Source organism: Calypte anna, chromosome 1, assembly GCF_003957555.1.
Source record: "Calypte anna isolate BGI_N300 chromosome 1, bCalAnn1_v1.p, whole genome shotgun sequence".
Taxonomy (NCBI): Eukaryota; Metazoa; Chordata; class Aves; order Apodiformes; family Trochilidae; genus Calypte; species Calypte anna.
The window spans coordinates 179,049,281-179,067,656 of record NC_044244.1 but is presented as its reverse complement, the minus strand read 5'-3'; the positions used below and the strand labels follow the sequence as shown (position 1 = coordinate 179,067,656).

The 18,376-nt window shown below is 40.6% G+C and overlaps 2 protein-coding genes across 3 annotated transcripts in view; both read right to left on the bottom strand.

Annotated features, from left to right (window-relative positions):
- The window catches only part of MIPEP (mitochondrial intermediate peptidase), a 71,516-nt gene extending 61,703 nt beyond the window's left edge, over nucleotides 1–9,813 (bottom strand). For both annotated transcript variants that reach the window (XR_003988656.1, XM_030466834.1), the window contains exons 1-6: nucleotides 9,591–9,813; nucleotides 8,661–8,834; nucleotides 7,106–7,194; nucleotides 4,880–4,966; nucleotides 3,878–3,941; nucleotides 2,176–2,358 (exon numbers count right to left, since the gene is read on the bottom strand). Coding sequence is in view for 1 of the 2 variants with exons in the window: in XM_030466834.1 (XP_030322694.1) it covers nucleotides 2,176–2,358; nucleotides 3,878–3,941; nucleotides 4,880–4,966; nucleotides 7,106–7,194; nucleotides 8,661–8,834; nucleotides 9,591–9,749 (756 nt within the window). In the remaining variant the exon portion in view is untranslated. The remainder of the gene's footprint in view (nucleotides 1–2,175; nucleotides 2,359–3,877; nucleotides 3,942–4,879; nucleotides 4,967–7,105; nucleotides 7,195–8,660; nucleotides 8,835–9,590) is intronic.
- A 1,842-nt stretch (nucleotides 9,814–11,655) lies between these two features.
- Nucleotides 11,656–17,527, bottom strand: LOC103536219 (complement C1q and tumor necrosis factor-related protein 9A). Its single transcript, XM_008502361.2, has 3 exons — nucleotides 17,362–17,527; nucleotides 13,473–13,535; nucleotides 11,656–12,461 (listed from the first exon to the last, which is right to left on the bottom strand). Exons 1-3 carry the CDS (start codon nucleotides 17,525–17,527, stop codon nucleotides 11,656–11,658), a joined length of 1,035 nt encoding a protein of 344 aa, XP_008500583.2.
- Between the last annotated feature and the right edge of the window lie 849 nt (nucleotides 17,528–18,376).

Sequence of the window (18,376 nt, the reverse complement as noted above, 5' to 3'; positions counted from 1 at the left end):
TTGCTTTATTTACATCCTATCAGTGCCTAATTTAACTAATGTTTTATTTCTTACAGAAAATAAACATTACAGCTTGGGTTCTAGCACAGTAAGCTTTTCTCTTTTTCATGACAAACAAGACTTCAAAGTCATCTTGATTATTTAAGTATATGCTATGTGAAAACAGAAAACTTCTTGCAATACACTTATGAACCTAGAGCCATATCTAAAGGACTAAGGAACCACTGTCATATTTGGAAGAGTCTAAATTAATTTTCCATTTATAAACAAATTTTAAATTAGTTATTTTTAGAAAAGCATCATTAAAATGTAAATAAGATTAGTCAGAATAACTCAGGCTGGTTTCTAATACTGCACTAAGCAGGGTCAGAGGGTCAGCTATGAGGCAAGACCAAGTTGCACGAAGTTTTTTCCAGTCAGGTCCTGAAACCCTGCTCAGATGGGTAACACATTTCACTGCTTGGGCATGGTCATCAAAAAAACTTCTCTAACTGGCACTTCTCACTTCAACTTGTGCCTGTTGCTATTTGTCCTCCTCTTATGCACCACTCTGAAGAGTCTGGCTCTCTCTTCTTCATGATAGGTAGGTACTGGCAGGCTGCTGTCAGGTTTGTCCCAAAGCCACCTCTGCCACAGGGTGAACAACTCCAGATCCTCAGCCTCTCCTCACAGTGCAAGCACCAAGTTTCTGGTCATCTTAGTGGCCTCTGTTGAAGTCACTCCTAAAGCATGATGGGCAATGAGCTATAATCCCTTCCCTCAGCCTCTGGCTCTGCCCCTTTCATGCAGCTCAGGATGCTGCTGGCTGCCTTTGCTGCCAGATGGTCATGCTCAGCTTGTTGCTCACCAACCTTCTGGGCCTTTTCCACACATCAGACTCATCCAGACAGTCCCAGCCTGTATATTGCCACAAACTCTTCCTTTCCAGCTGCAGGACTTTGCATCTGTCCCTCTAGAAGGTTCCTCAGGCCACTCTGAATGTCAGCCCTGCCCTTCAGTGTATGGATTACTCCTCCCAGTTTCCTATCACCTGCAAATACAGTAGGCAAGCACCCTGTCACTTTTTCTAGGTCATTGATGAAGGTGTGTTAAATTTAAGAGGTCTCAAGACAGATCCTTGCAAACACTTCTTTCATTACAAGCCTTCCATCACAGTATAATACTTGAACAACTCTTCTCTAAATCTGGTAATAAATAAGGTTTTTTTACCAACCTGGCTGTCCACCAATCCAGACTGTGATCTCCTAACTTGGATTGCTCCCTAACTTTCCTAGCGAGCTGAAGCTAAATTGAATGTAGCTCCTTAATTTGAGGTTTTTTGGCCTTTCTGAAGCTGAGTGGAACACATTATTTCCCAGTCATTAGTATTCTTTCCTGGTTTTCACAGCCTACCTTCACAGTAAGGCTTTCAACAATAACCAGTTCTTTCTGGACCCTTGGATGCAGTCTGTCAGGCCCCGAGAACTTGTATAGGTTGATTCCCTCAAGGAATCCCAGACTGGATACAAACCTACAACTGACCTTTTTTCAACCTGTTCACTCATCACAGTGGGCTTGGAGAACTCACTGGTGAACACTGAGGCAAAGAAAGCAATCAGCATCTCAGCCTTATCTGGGCCTGCTGCCACTTGGCACTGAGTCCACTTTTTCATTGTCCAGTCTTTCAGTACTAATGAAGCAGGAGCTGCTCTTCTTATTGCCTTTGCTATCCCTTCCAAGTGGCAACTGCAGCTGAGACTTGACCTGACATCACCCCTACATGTACAGGCATGCACAGATTCCTAAAGATGATGGTGCACTGATACCAAGTATCTCAGTATCCCTGTGTACTTGCAGGATGTAAACAACTGCCAGCTTTCTTGAGCTCCTTAGTCCTTCAGAGCTGCACCCCACAGGATTCCACCTTCCAGTTTATTGAATGAGCTGAAGTCTGCTACCCTGAAACTGAAGGTCTATATTCTGCCCCTCATCTCCTTCAATCCATCAGGTTTATCTCCATTGTTTCATAGCTGCTACAGTCAAGGCTGCCATTGATCACTATGTTCTAAAACAGTTCTTCCTTGTTAGTCATAACACCATCATCATAAACCATATGCATTTGCTTCAATAATAAGCAAAATAACTGGCATGCACTTTGTTATAAAGTATGCCAAAGCATACACAGGGAATACACACCAGATCATCAGGACAATCAGCATGCAGACCAGCAACTTGTAGGTAATTGCCTTCAGCTGTAAAATTATACCGAATATGCTCTGGCAAAACATGTTTGTCAATCTTGTTGGGAAGGTGAGTTCCTGTCAGAAATTCGTTACATAAATCCAATATTCTCACATTGAGGTTCACTGCCTTCTTACGCTGTAAGAAAAATAAAATACAAAATATATAACATCCCCAGGCATAGTACAAACAGTACTTAAAAGTTTATAAAACTTTACAGGACTCTTCCAGAAATTAAGCAGAAAACACAACATTTAAGATCAGACCTACAGCATCAACGAAATTACAATGCAATGCTGAAGTCAACAAGATCAGATGCTCACACAGATCTATAATTTCATATAGGACTTAAATTTGAAATAAAATGCCTAGTAAGTGGAGTTTAAGTAAAATTTACATTAGCTTTGCTAGGTCTTTGGGAAGCATTTATAAAACTATGCCTAATATGATTGCATTGTAACACAAAGGAGAAACACCATTGAGATGGATAAATCCTACTAGCATCCTCAAATAGAGAATTACAGTTGTTACTCTTTGTATCACATTATTTTATGGAGATTGTAAACTGTTTGTGGTATTTCAGCCTTTCCCTGAGAAGCTTTTGATTTAGGGTTTTATCACCATCATTACAATACTTCACACATTTAACCTTACTGTAAGATTTGCTTTAGCAAGCTTGTTCATGTTTGTAGAGCATGCTCCCTATTACCTGTGGGTACATAGCTGAAAAGAAAAGGCTGAGAGTACAAATACAACATACTAATAAAGTCCAAAGAATGATAAAACCTGCAGATCTCTATCTCTGTTGCCCCATTCCACCCCTAATCTTTAAAACACATCTTTTGAGTTTTATCATAAAAGGCAGAAATTCTTTGTAGCACTTATGGAAGTGAAGGATTTCTAAAGTCTGAAATGAGACCTGAAAAGTAATACTGAGCAGCAAGCAGTAAAAGAAAAGTGGAAAAGGCAAAGAGGGAGAGGAAAACGTGCAAAAATAAGGGGCAAGCAGTCTAGGTATTAACTTCATGCAGGGACACGAGCTATGAACAGACAGCCAAGAGAGTATGTATACCAACAAAGTATGGTGAAAGCTGGTGGATTTTGGCAAGACAATCACTAACTACTGCAAAAACTACAAAAATTTCAAGAGATAATTAGACCAGGCCAGGACATTCAATTTTGAAAAAGATTTACAACTTCTGGTTATGCAAGCACCAAAGGAGAGCCTGGACACATCCCCTCTAAAACACTCTGCTTGATTAACCTGTCATTACAGTGTCCAGAGTGCTGCTTTTCCCTCTCTGTAAATAGGCTGCTCAGACAGCCAAGCAGCTATTTTAAGTATCTGATGCAGACACCAGTCAAAGAAAGCAGGACCCCAGATCTTGCTTTTAACTCTTCAGAACAGACAAAGGCATTATGAAAGCCAACTTGTAAGAACAGCCAAATAACATCAAAAACAACATTAAAAATATACTTCAGAAGTGACTTAAAATACACAAAGTTAATCACTTCTGAGAAGACAAAAATTCCACAGAGGACAACGGGGATCTTGGAGAACTGGCCCAGAATCGTATTATTCAAGTCCCACATATTTCATTCTTTGGTCTTTGAAAGTCAGACAAATTTCTGTTTACATTTTTTAGCCAAAAATTACCTTTTCTTCATCCAAATGTATGCCACTGATCTCAAAATCAAACATAAAAAGTTCTGCCACTCGCCTAAAAATACAGTAAATCCCCGTTAAAACAGCCTCATTTGATAGTATGCATGATTTCTTAACAGATTTTGCCCTTAGTAGTTATTTAGGTTTTCTGTCTTTCACAGAGAATAACAATACAGTTACATGAGCATTGTCACTATGCACACAGACTTCCTATGTTTTAGGTCCTTAACAGTTTACTTAGTGAAACAGAATTTTTCCTTTCTAGTTATTTTAGTCACCTGTATTTAATCCTTCGTGATAATTTCACTATATTTATCTAGATGTTTTTAAAAATTACCATTTTAATTTGACACATTTTATTCTAACAGACCAGAAAAAGACTCCTTCAAATCTAACATCTTTGATCGTGAGGAAACAAGGAAGAAGGAAGTAACTTAGCCAAACATTAAGTTTGTCTAACCATGTCAGCAAAGAAATAATTCAGAACTATAACCGAATAAGCAGCTAATAAAAAGATTTTACAGCAAACAAAATAAACATACTCATATGATTTTCAAAGATAAAAGTTTCTATAAACACAAATCAAGTTATATAGTTATAAACATAACACAAATCAAGTTATATAGTCTGTTCCCTACTTTTAGTGGTAAAAATGCTGACCATACAGCTCACAGTACAGCACCTCATTTTAATCAAAATGGTGTAAATTAAGAAAATCTTCAGTTCGTTTTTTTGTTTGTTTTTTTTTACTGATGTGTTATTCAGCTCAGGTATATCTTGCTCTCTACAGTCACAGAGACATCCTACACAACTACAAACTTCCTAACTCCTGTGCATATAATTTAGTAGTGACTAATAAATTAAAGACAGCCATGTAGTATGTTTTCCTGTTGCATTTAGTAAATCTTTCATTTAATATAATAAAAAAAATATAAGCAAAATGAAGAATTATATATACAATCTAAAAATCTTAGTCTATAAGCATATAAGTACCTGGTTTCTGGATCTAGTGAACTCATAACAACTTCATCAGCTAGCAGACGTCTCAAGCTCTGACACAGTTCAACATCTGTATTTAATCTGGAAAGATACAGAGTAAGAGAATCACAGATTAGCAAAAAACAACAGTATTTCAGTCTCTCAATATTATTAAAAGGCAGAGCTTAATATTAACAGAAACACCATTATAAACCAAGGACTGTGTTTTTCAAAATGCTTTCCAGTTTACCATCACACTTAATAACTACACAAAGGTGATGACAAGCTGGCATGGAAACAGGTTGTAGCAGTCCACTCTGCCTCAGTGGGCCTACCTCATTTTCCATCTTACAATTCAATTGCTCTTTGTGTCTCAGATTTACATTCTTTTGTCTCAGCTGTCACTGCCCTTAGCTGGGAGTTGGAGAGTTTCCATGAAAAGCAAAGGGCATGGCAGAGTCTGAACTGGTAAAAACCTTGGAAGTACCAACAGAAGGCCAAGATGGTATCTGTGGCTCCAGCTGCTCTACTGTGTTGAAAAACTCATAGCCCAGTTTGGGTCCATCTAGGCCAAAGACCAAACATGAATGGACTTAGGAGTTTGTGTAATGAAGGAACTTTGTTTCTTCACTCTTCCTTCATTTTCCTTTTGTTCTCCAATAGAGGATTTTGGAGGTAAGGCTAAGTAGTCAAATGATAGCAGCCAATCACTTTATTCTAAAGAAGTCTAGTCCCATCTCCTGACCAGAGAGACTCCTGTACACTTTCCCTAGCAGGTGTGCTAGACCTTCTCCCTCCAGTGGGGACGCCTCCTCAAGATGCTGAGAGCAAGCAAAGGGACACTCGGTCATAGCCATAAAAGAGTAAGAAGTATCAAATCCCTATATATGAATTCTTAACTTTAAGACTTTAGGATACTTTAAAAAACTGCAATCATTGTCTTATCGTACTGCCTGTAGGTATTGTTTTAATAATTGTTCTAGAACTAGTATATGACTACTGATAAGTAATTTGCAAGCACTCCAACAACTAGTCCTGTGTAACAGTTACTCTGATTATTTTGTTATCTGCATATTTTATTAAGATATCTTCTTGTTTGTTATCCTGACACCTTGTTTTGCTATCCTAGTATCTTAACATTCATATAATCCAATTTTCACTTTTTCAGTCTAATTTTTAAGCTCCTTTGTTATTTACAATAAACTCTATTTGTACATATGCTTCTTGTCTGCTATCTTTCCCCATAAGGAACACAGGTCTTATGTTTCCAATAGCAAAATACTTTTGGATGGCATTTTGTGGCAGATACAAGCAAGCCTAAGACTGAGAGTTTATTTTTTATGCACAAAGATAATCACAGGGGCAGCCCCTAGTCTTGAGTACTGGAAGTCTTGAGTACCAAGTCCTTAAATAAGCTGAGGTGCAGGAAATGGCAGTGCCATTTGTAAAATTAAGTTAATAACTACCAATACCCAATTCAGAGACAGAAAAAGACATTGCACCATCACTGTAGTTCAGAAAAGACTGTACAGAAGACACTGAATAAGAAGCACAGCACTCTGTCAAAAAGTTTTGGAGTATTTGCAATGGTTTATGCACATCCCATGTTAATTTGTGAATACCTTCTTCTTTCTACACATTTTCCAAGTCTTGAAAAAAACAGCTGCAACTTAAAAGTTTTCCCAAACACGCTGGCAAGACCAAAGCAACACTTTCTGCTGAATTTCATCTTAGAATTCTCTTTTTAGTCAGCCATGTCACAAGATTTACTGAACAAACTGACACACTGCTATCCTCCTCAGAGTACAAAAGCTTCACTGCTGCTGCAACTTACTGTGGGATAACAGGTCAACAAGTCATTGCCTCCACTCTTATTAGGAATCTTGAGGGAAGCAGCAAACTCTGGGTCACTTTCACAGCACTGCTTGGGAAAGCTATCACTTCTGAAGGCTGTTCCTGAATGCCATAGTAAGATACTGAAAGGACACTGTATTTGGACATTAAAGATCATATCTCTTTACGAGATACTATAATGAAGCTCAATACTTAAATATCTGCAACAGCAAGACTGACACTTTGTTACCTCATGCAAATCCTTCCCACATGTATTTTTGATCACTATTTTCATAGATGTTCATAAAGTAACTTTTAAAAATGCACATGGAAATAGCTATTTAAAACAAACAAACAAAGAAAAAAACAGCAATGAAAAACAAACACAAAAAGAAGACAAAAACATACTTCTCTACCATAGTACCAATGTTCCTGCAAGCTTCTTCAGCAGCCTCTCTGAAAGCATAGTCAGGATGGGCAATTTTCACAAAATCAGCCTGTCATTATAAAAGAAAAAAATAGTGAGGCAAGAAGACAAATTACAAAATCTTGAATTATAAACAAAGTTGCACTCACTAGTCTAATTTACATTAACATTTATTTCTGCAGTTCTGTGCAATCTATTTGCAGAATATGCACTTTTTTTTCTAAAACAAAGCTTATTGAAAAACTGGGCTTACAACTATTAAACCAGGCAATGAATTTGTCTTTCCAAAATACATCTTTTACCCATACTCTTCTTTATAACATTATTAGCATGGTTTGTATCTTCGAGTTCTTACAACACAGAGATACCCTAATGTATTTGTTATTACAAAAGATTTTTTAATCTTTTTAAAATTAATTAAACTTAATTTCACAGTTAAAAAGAAAACACACAATTAAATATGTACGGAGAGTTTGGTTTGTGGCCAAGAAGGCCAGAGGCATCCTGGGGTGCATTAGAAGGGGTGTGGTTCGTAGGTCAAGAGAGGTTCTCCTGTCCCTCTACTCTGCCCTGGTGAGGCCACATCTGGAACATTGTGTCCAGTTCTCAGCCCCTCAGTTCAAGAGGGACAGGGAGCTGCTTGAAAGAGTCCAGTGCAGAGCCACAAAGATGATTAAGGGAGCGGAACATCTCCCTTATGAGGGAAGGCTGAGGGAGGTGGTCCTCTAGCTTGGAGGAGACTGAGGGGTGACCTCATTAATGTTTACAAATATGGAAAGGGTGAGGGTCAGGAGGATGGAGCCAGGGCCTTCTCAGTGATGACCAATGGTAGGACAAGGGGTAAATGGATGCAAGTTGAAGCACAGGAGGTTCGTGTAAACATAAGAAAAAGCTTTTTCAGAGGGTGACAGAGCACCGGAACAGGCTGCCCAGTTGTGGAGTTTCCTTCTCTGGGGACATTCAAAACCCACCTGGACAAGTTTCTGTGTGACCTACACTAAGTGGTCCTGTGAGGTCCTTTCCAACCCTTAACACTCTGTGATTTGTGTGATTTTTTTGTGTTAATAAAAGGCCATACTTTCATCTGCTGCTTTTAATCTTTAAGTTCTTTATAAACCTTCAACCATAAGCTGTTGTAACTTAAAAATGTGTATTGCAACTCTAGCTTTAACTTTGAGAGCAATCCCTTTTTTCCATAGCATAGCTGATATCGGAAAGCATATATATCTGTATTGGAGCAGAAATACAATTCTGATTTTGCTGTTATTTTTCTTGTTCTGGCCTTTATGCAATTTATATTGTCCTGAAATTAAGTGGACAGTTTGACAGCATTTGTAGTTTCCTATCATTCAGTAAAAGTCTTTGCAATTAACTTTTAGTCAATTTAATTACCTGTCTTAACACAAAATTTAACAGAGCTGACCTGTTATTTACTGCAGCGCAGAAAATCATAAAATGGAACAACACGGTGTGAGGTTATTAAGACAGTCAACTTAAAAGAAACTGCTGCAAACAACAGTAAAAAAAGTTACTTACCAAGTCCGCTACTCTACATAAGGCATCTGAAAGCTGATCAAAGATCATTACGGTCTCTGCCCCAGGAGGTGTTGAACATGCCTTCTGGACTAGCTGTTCTGATTCTTGCAATGCTTTGTCCTGTGCTTCTTGAAATCCCTCTGGACAGCTCAGTTCTGGAACACCAAACAGACCCTGCAGTGCAGAACACAACAAAAACACATCCCTATTACCCTCCTCGATTTCTGCCCCTTTGCTTCAGGGTAGAATTATCACCACAAAAATTCACCTAAACAACCCTAGCTACCACACTGTGACACTTCACTAAAACATTCCCGCGTGGGCATCTTCACAGACATGAGATCATCCCGCATGCACTGTGCCACTGAGAGCACATGTGCTGTGCTGTCCAGGAACTTGTTTAGATTTCCAGGCCTCTCAATTACAAAAGCACCCGAGTTACCCTAAAAAGAAATAAATAAAAAAGCCCGAGTGTTACCAACCCGCTAAACAAATGCCTTTTTTTGCCGCAAGCAGCGAAATCCACGCCGGAGGATGTCAGCAGCCTGATCCTTTCTGAACCACTCATTGCCTTAGTCACGACACTGAGAGAATAGAACAGCCACAGCCAGGTAAGAGCTGAGAGTGGAAGGAGCAGTGCACATCAATACACACATGATCCCTACTGAGGCCCTAAGCAAATGTTACAATAAACAAGGCCCTGATTTTCAAACTCCTGGGTGTACAGCAGACAGAACGGCTTGGCTCGTCAGCACCAAAACAAACCCTTACAAAGATGAAACCGCCTCAGCTCTGCCACCAGCCCGGCTGTCCCCGCCACGGCGATCTAAAAGTCCTGAAATAAAACATTAGGCACAAGAAAAACAAAACGCAAGGCCGCGGCAGCCAGGGCCGCCTCCTGCCCGCAGCCCTTCCCCTCCCGCCGCTTACCGTCTCCCTGCCCCGTGGCTGCTGCTGCTGCTTCGCATCGAAAGCGGCTCCCACGGGGCACCAGCTGGTGCTGACGGCCCGGCGGCCCGGCCCCGCCGTCCGGCCCCGCAGCGCCCGGCCCAGCACCGCCGGCAGCGCCCGCCAGCAGCCGCCCAGCATGGCGGAGCGCTGCGGAGCAGAGCGAACTCTCCAACAGTCCCAGGCGAACCCCGCCGGGCCACGACCTCCGAGACCCCGGGCCGTGCGGAGGAGGAGGAGCGACGGCGGCCACGGCGAGGTCGGAGGCGGAGCTCCCTAGCGCCCCTCCCGCTCAGGCCGCTCGCAGTGTGTGCCGTGGTTCCGGGGTGGCCCGACCCAGTGTGTCCCGGTGCTAAGGGGAGAGAAACGGAGAGTTGGCCGCGCTGCCCGCGTTTTGCCGTGGGGCTGCGGAGGTCTAAGGGGCGGCTTCGCCAAATGAAACTCCTCTGTCGTGTTTTCCAGTTAAACCGAAATCCACTCTAAATGTTTTTTTGCGCTAGCCTATTAAATGACGCGATATCTCCTCTCCTTGACTGAAGTGCAGATGTTTTCCCCTGAAGAAATCCACCCCCGTTTGTGATCTGAAGTCGGGGTTCAACAACTGAGGGGCTTTGTCCGTGTTTCCTCACTGCCTCAGCAGCGTGCAGGGTGATGAGAAGTCCATTACCATGCTCCAACATTGCATCTGCATGGAATTTCATGAGTCTGACTCATGCCAATTCTCATCTCTCCTTAATTCTCTTTTAAGATGGGGGAGTGAAACCCTCCCATATTTTGTTATAGTTTTGAGGTTTAGAGGGGAAAGGTAAAAATTAAAACAATCTGAGAAAAATCACAAAAAAAATGGAAGTTTTATGGCACATGAAATATCTTTTGATCAGTTTTCCAGTGTCCTTTTCATTGTCAGTTAAAGACTATATTTTTGGGGGGGGAGAGAGTTTGTTTTGCACTGGCTAATCCTGATGTACAGTAGCATTTGCTATATTTTTGCACTGGCATTTAATGTCTGCCCTCCTCAGAGAATCCACATGGCACTTCCTTTTGTCACTCCATTTGGCTCTATTTCAGACTTTCCACTACACAAAGAGCAAAGAACAGTATTTGAAAGCTGTAAAATTCACCCAGCTGCAGCATACATCACTTGTGCCACAGAGCAAGCAGCCCCTGTGGAGGGATCAAACTATGACAAAGCTCAAGCAGCCCTCGTGGAGGCATAAAACTATATGAATTCCAAGTTTAAAAATTATTTTGAAGTGGTTGGGTGAAAGCTAACAAAGTTTCTGGACCATCTACATGTGCAACCTAGAAAGATATGAACTGGCTTGGAAATAACTGCTACTCGATGTTTACACAGGGTGGCAGGGACTTGTCATGATTCCACAACTTGAAATGCTATCTTTTCTTTTGTCCCACATTCTTTTAAAACATTTGTCCTTCAGGACAGGCAGATGTACCCCTGTATAACTTCAGTAAATGACCAAATCAGTAGTTTGTCAAGTCCAGCACTGTATCTTAAGAGCTGCCCCGCATTGTGCAGGATGTGTCTGGAACCATCTGTCCTGCAGCTGCAGCCATAAGAACATTTTATGCACATTAGTTTTTGGGTTTTTTAAATTTTATTTAGTTTTAAAAAAAGAAAACTGACAACAATAGATTAGGACAGTTTAATACCTTGTACCCGGTGACTGACACAAGGCAGCTTTTAATTCAAATTCTTCTGAGTGTGACTGTGAAGCCTTGAGCAGCTGGTCATGAAAACTTCAGCACAATAAGTTGTGCAGTGAGCAGCTGTGTGCATAATGAGGCCTGATCTCCTACAGATGCAGGCAGTCTGATCCTACACCTTCTTACTGTGCCGACCAGTAAAAAAAAAAAAAAAAAAAAAATTTACTCAGCTTGGTCTAAAGCTGCCCTGCCATCCTATATGTCCCTTTAAGCTCTCAGCGTATGTCTCTTTTCTGTTGAATCTGGTAGAAATTGGCCAGCAGATAACTTTATTAGGGAGGCTGAAAGCCAGGGACACACAGCATTCACAGATAACGTGGAGTTACATGGCAGGCGATGGCAGTGGCTCCAACAGGTCAGAGGTGCTGAACAGAAGGAACCCAGAGAAGGTGGTGTCATCATCACCATCTGCAAACAACCCATTGAAAGACTCTCCTTGGTGAGCCTGCAGCCACACCTCATCTCCTCCCTGTAGCTCAAGGATGGCAGCTCCTGAGGCCTGGTCCTCTCCACCCTGGTACCGGTCCACTGTGTGCAGCATCTTGATGCCGTTTTTAACTAGAGCTACTCGGACGTTCCTTGAGTAGACAGTGATGTGGTAGGTGAAGTAGTAAACACCAGGGTATTTACAGGTGAATTTACCAGTATCTGAGCTGTAGTCATTTAGACTGTTATACAGCACCTTGTCAAACTTGATCGGGCGATTCGGGGGAGGAAATTTGGTGGTGATTGTAAGACCAACACTGAAAGCACTCCGTGGCAGGACTCCTGGAGCACCTGTATTACCTTTATCTCCTCTGTCTCCTTTCAAGCCTCTTTCCCCCTGAATTCCTTGACTACCCTGTGGTCCTCTGTCTCCAGTTTCACCTTTAGGACCTACATTACCAGGCGGGCCAATTGGCCCTGGGAAACCAACTCTTCCAGGATGGCCAAGCTCACCCTTTGTCCCTTTTGGACCTATGGGCCCAATGTCTCCTTTTAAACCTTTTTGTCCTGGCAGTCCCAGCTCTCCCTTCTGACCTTTGTAACCCACTGACCCTATAATTCCTTTTGGTCCCAGTTTCCCAGGTCGGCCTCTTTCTCCTTTATCTCCTTTGTTCCCCTTCTCTTCAACAGTCCCATTGGCTCCTAAATAAAAAAAATAAAGAACAAAAAATAATAATAAAAATCAATAAAACAAAAAAACAGTAAGACATTTTCTTGATTTTCTTGTGACTTTCCACTGGATTAGTAGGGCACAACAGAGTTTCAGCATGAAATGTGTACATATGTGTAGGTGTATGTCACTACTGTACATACTGTGTTCACTTGACATAAAATTCTCATATATTAAAGTGGAGGATAAGCATAACACCTGAAGAACTGGCTGTTGTCTTAGAAAACAGGTGTCCTGGATGAGAGGAGCAAGAATAAACTCAAAGAAAGGAATGTGATTTGCCTACAGGCTGATGCTACAATCAACTAACAGCTTACATCATTTCAGGTGTAAACAGCATCTGTGCAGACACTTTTTTTCCATCTTTGGTATATAAAATTGGGGAAACGGTACACAATAAAATCAGAGGAAGGTTCTATATGTACAACACCCAGACTTTGCTTGCCATGTGTTTATATAAATTCTGTATGATGCCTGGGTTAACAACTAGATTGCTACTACAATGCAACTAAGGTCTATTTGTCCTTGATATGTCCACATACAGCTGGTAGACAAAAGATACCATAGTGACAATATATTCTGTCAATCAGGAAAATATTCTATGCCCTTTCGTGTCCAGAAGAGGGCAACAAAGCTCATTAAGGGCCTGGAGCACAAATCCTATGCGGAGCAGCTGAGGGAGCTGGGGGTGTTTAGACTGGAGAAGAGGAGACTGAGAGGAGACCTTACGGCTCTCTTCAACCACCTCAAGCTGAGCAGGCTGAGCAAACAAGTTGTAGGACATCAGCAGCAGAGGAATGATTTCAGTTAACAAATTGCTTTTATGTTCTCAACATATGTGTGCAGCCTCTATTACTTCTGGAAAAAGGTTTTTTAACCTTCATGGTACTTTTGCCACAGCAAGAATGTATAGAATGTCCAGTGCTAACAAACACAAGGGCAACAGCAGAATGACAAATAAGAAATTTAAATGCTTCTCCAACCTCGTTCGCCTTTCTCTCCATCTGCACCATCTTTTCCTGGACTTCCTGGAAGTCCTGCTTCACCTAGTACAGAAGAAAAAAAATTTCATTATGCAATTGAATAACAAGAAAACTTGAGATTAATCCTTCTTTAACCCTTCCTCTTCGAGCGTGGTTAAACAGTAATGCAAAGAGTGATCTTATTCCTGACTTTCAGTGGGTACCACTAATGGTACTTTTATCTTAAGGACAGATTGACAGAGAGCACAGAAACTCAGCTTGAGGACAGTGCTTTTTAAGACAGAGGAAATTCTTGGCATAAAGAGATGGGTTGTTCAGATATCATAGGATCATAGAATCATAGAATCATAGAATAGGCTGGGTTGGAAGGGACCTCAGAGATCATCGAGTCCAACCCTTGATCAACTACTGCCACAGTCACTAGACTATGGCACTGAGTGCCATATCGAGTCGCTTTTTAAATGTCTCCAGGGACGAAGAGTCCACCACCTCCCCAGGCAGCCCGTTCCAATGTCTGATCACCCTTTCCATGAAAAAATTCTTTCTAATATCCAATCTGAACTTCCCCCGGCACAATTTATATGTAGAGAAACTATACCCTGGTCAGGACCACCCACTTGAAAACCTCTTGTCCTTGTGTTGCCTGTATCCATGGAAGATACTGAAGCCCAAAAAGGCCAAGCAAAACTGTTTAGAGACAGAGTTTTGAGTCTTTAAACAGCAAAGGTATTTATTTTCGGATCCGGGGAACTCCCAGCTTGGGCTGGACAAAGAGTTCCCCCTGCTAAGGGAAAGGGTCAGGGTATTTATACAGTAAAAGGGGAGGTTACAACATCATTACATTCTCAATTCTTGCTGACTTCATTATACTGTTATTAGGCAATATCAGACCCTAGCCATATCTTTCTTCTTATCTGTTGGTGGTGACATCTTTATGTTCTTCTTGTGCAGATGTTCACATTCTTTGGTGCCCAGCTGACGCCTACATGGCCTTGGCAGTGTCTTGTTTTAAGAACAAGACTTGTTTTAAGAACAAGACTTACACTTTTAATTATCTCCAAGATAGAAGTTAATCCCGTTAGGGCCTTGTATTGGTTACATGGTTCTAGTGGAAAATGACATGTCTCAGCTGCTTTGTTCACTTCTTTCTCAGTTTAACCCTGAATTTTACTGGTTATGAATACAAATTCATTAACATATACTACAAGTTTTAAACAGCTTGGCCTGATCTCCTCTCCTTACAGGAGTTAATCCTGTCAGGATCTTTCTCTTTTTCAATACCAGGAGGAAAAGGAGAGGAAGGCCACATTCAGCCAGAAGCTTTGCAGGAACAGGAGGCCTGGTAGGGAAACAGTGGTAAACTCCCCTTTCATTAAGAGACATCTGTAGGGGTCTGGCCAATGCTAATGAAATTTTACAGTGAATAATGTTGCTTAAAGATCTGAGGAGGGCATTCACACTCTTGAGCCCTGTATCTAGCATGACATGGCCTTTCCACTGCTCCAAACAGAACAACTGTAGAAGTAATTTTTGCAGTAACATCACCAGGTGACCAGGAGGTGTGTGATCAAATTCCTGGATTTGAATCCAGAATGCAACAGAAGGAAAAAGAGGTGGCATTTGGGATGGAACCATATTCCAGGAGTAGCTCTCCAGCCACAGGGACTGGAGAACAGTTCTATAGCAGTTTACTGCACAGTAGGCGCAGTCCAGCATCTGCTGAAATTGGGTGAGGATCAAAACTAATTCTCATGTATTTAACTGCAAAGGTGTGTGTACATACAATATAAATATATAGTATAAAGAATGGTACAGTCTCCCCAGTCTGTTCAAAGAAAGAATAGTCAGTAAAGTCATCATAATATCTTAATTTTGGAAAAATTTGGGGGACTTTATCAGAAACCATTGATATCATGTGGTAACGCACTGGACTAAAGTGAGAAATTTTTTATAAGATAAATGGAAAAAACTAAGCTTCATATTTTCCATTTTTTAAACTTTCATGGATCTCTGCACATAGAGAAAGAATTAAATTTAATTGTATGTATCTACTACAAAGCAAATGGATTTTTTTTCTCTTTGTTTCTAGATTTTAAAAGGTCTTGATTTTAGCCAGACTATGGCACTGGAGGCAGAAGGAGCATGCACATGGTTGCTTGACACAGAACTCTTTTATAAAACAGAATTATTTTATGAACAGGAAAGTTCAAAATAACTCTTTAGCAATCATAGAATCATAGAATTGGCTGGGTTGGAAGGGACCTCAGAGATTATCAAGTCCAACCCTTGATCCACTACCACTGCAGTCACTAGACCATGGCACTGAGTGCCACATCCAGTCTCTTTTTAAATATCTCCAGGGACAGAGAATCCACTAATTCCCTGGGCAGCCCATTCCAATGCTTGATCACCCTCTCAGTAAAGAAATTCTTTCTAATGTCCAACCTAAAAATCACTAAGTACCTCATTGAATAGCCCTGTCTTTCAGTAGTCCAGGGCAAGCCATCAGCTGTGACTAACTCTTCATTGCCCAAATTATAAGTACTGGTTACTTTTCAGCTTATCTAGTTTACAGTATAGCCATGCAAGCAGTTGTGATGTGTTAAGAGAGAAGAGTCAAGTGGTAGGAAAAAGATCTGGTAGAGGATCTTCCCTGTGCCAGCACAACCATCAAAGAACCGTGGTTCAAATGATACTTTCAACACTGATTCTGCAGCAGTTCTGTGGAGGCACAAAGCTTTGCTGGTGGAGCAGGTAACTCATTAGCTTAGTACCCTAGCCTGTTAAAGGCAGACATTTCCACTAGCTTGAAAGATAGAGTAAAACTTTTTAGCTCATTGTAAGTTAATTTCTTTTAGATGATTGACCTCAGCTTGGTTTATGGGTTATATACTCCATCAAAAATGTTTAAGATCAGCACTCAGTAGAAAGCTTTATCTGATAAGTACAAGTTTGATCAGGATTGGTTTGTGCAGCTGAGTTAGACAAGCCCACAATAACAGTGTTTATGACAGGTTTATGCACTGAGCCCAAATGCCACCTGCATGATACTGCACAACAGCTGACCTAACACAAAGCCTGTTGGGGAGAAGTTCCCCCTCTAAATTTTTTTAACAGATTTGAAGCAGCAGATTTGCACGTGTCCTGTGCTTTGCATTCTGGAGTTGTGACACTTCAGATGAAGTGTTATATATGTCCACATGCCCATAGATTTATCATCTTCTGCAACCTTTGATATTCCAGCATGGATACAGAGGCCATCATCATGCCAAGACTTAAAGTACTATGGGAATTATTAGCTTTAGGATTCCAAGATTACCTCTCTCTGCAGTATCACACACAAACCTCTAGAATTCTGTACTGTTTTTCAATAGTGTCCATTCCTGAACTTCCCTCTAGTCTCTTGAGTAAAGCAACTACACACACTCAGAAGCAAGTCCTATAATTGTAAAATTTAGATAAGAAAGAGATATCTTATCACTGTGCACTTCTAACTATACCAAACAAAGTTGTTACAGGTTTTTATACTGGACTCAAAGGTCCGTGAAAAAATATAGTTGCTACCTTAGAGACATCAGAGTAGGTTTGCAGGTGTTAAAGTTTTCAAATACATATGAAAATATTCCCAAACTAGAAGGTAAATTCGTTCTCTTCTTCTTTTTTTTTTTCTTTTCCCACGGTCCCAGTCTCTCCGTAGTATTAGACACCTTGCTTTCATTGTTAACTCTTTCTTTATATTTCCTTCTTCAATCAAGTACATTACAGATGTCTGAACTGTTTTCTGAAGGGTAGGCAGAATAAACTCATTAATGCAGAGTGACTACAGAGAACTTCAGGAACTAATGGTATTGTATTTATTACACAAAATAATTTATTCTTCTCATAGTACCTGTATCTCCCTTGTCGCCTTTCGTACCGTCACGTCCATCACGTCCAGGTATGCCATTGTGCCCAGGATTGCCAGGGATGCCAGGATACCCTTGGGTACATATATCCTGGGTTTGAGTTTCTGCTGTGCTGATGATGAAAGTCAGCAGTATAATCCAGTTTTTCATTCTTTATATAGGTTATATGATATTGCCTGAAAGATTCAAGAAAGCAAATGTATATCTGCCCAAGTCTAGCTTAGAAAGGGATGCTGAGGGAGGGAGAAAAGAGGAAATCAGTTTTTACCATGTCTGATTTTTTGTTTTTTTAGTTATAGGTTTTTATGTAGCATTAAGTACAATCCTGGAGACTATTGGGTACTATTAGAAATAATGAGTTAATGAGAATATCAGCTATAGTGTCATTATACATTTGAAACATGAACTCAGCTTTGTGCAACTGAAATTGTGCCTTAATTCCCTGTGATTTGGAGCATCAGGTCCTGGTTTTTATTTTCTTTTGCACTATGACTTGTGGAAACCTCTCTTACTCCGCCCAAAACCATGAGACCCCGATGTCTGGCAAGTCTACAAGAAAGTGTGCAAATCATAAGGTTTTTGCTGTCTCTCTTCTCCCAGGAGTGGCCTCTGGTGACACAGGAGGTGAGCTAGAGCAATTCAGTCTATATAATTCCTTTTAATATAGGCCCACCAAAATACATTAATACTTAATCTGTACACAACTGGTTTAAATGAGTGTGAAATCAATTAGTGGGAAGAGATTGAGGAACAAAAATCAAACAGAAAAAAATAATGTCCACTGCATTTTAAATGTCTAATGTGAAGAAGCTTGGGCTATGTTAGTTAAGTACTTATGTAGGTAAAAGTGATAGAACACATGAAGTTTATATGACTGACTTTTTAATTGCTTCTTTTACTAATAAGAACTTCATTCTAAGATCAGTATTCCTTTTGAAATATTGACTAGCACTGACTAAAAAAATGCTGTTTAATCTCTTCACCATCATGTCTCAGTCT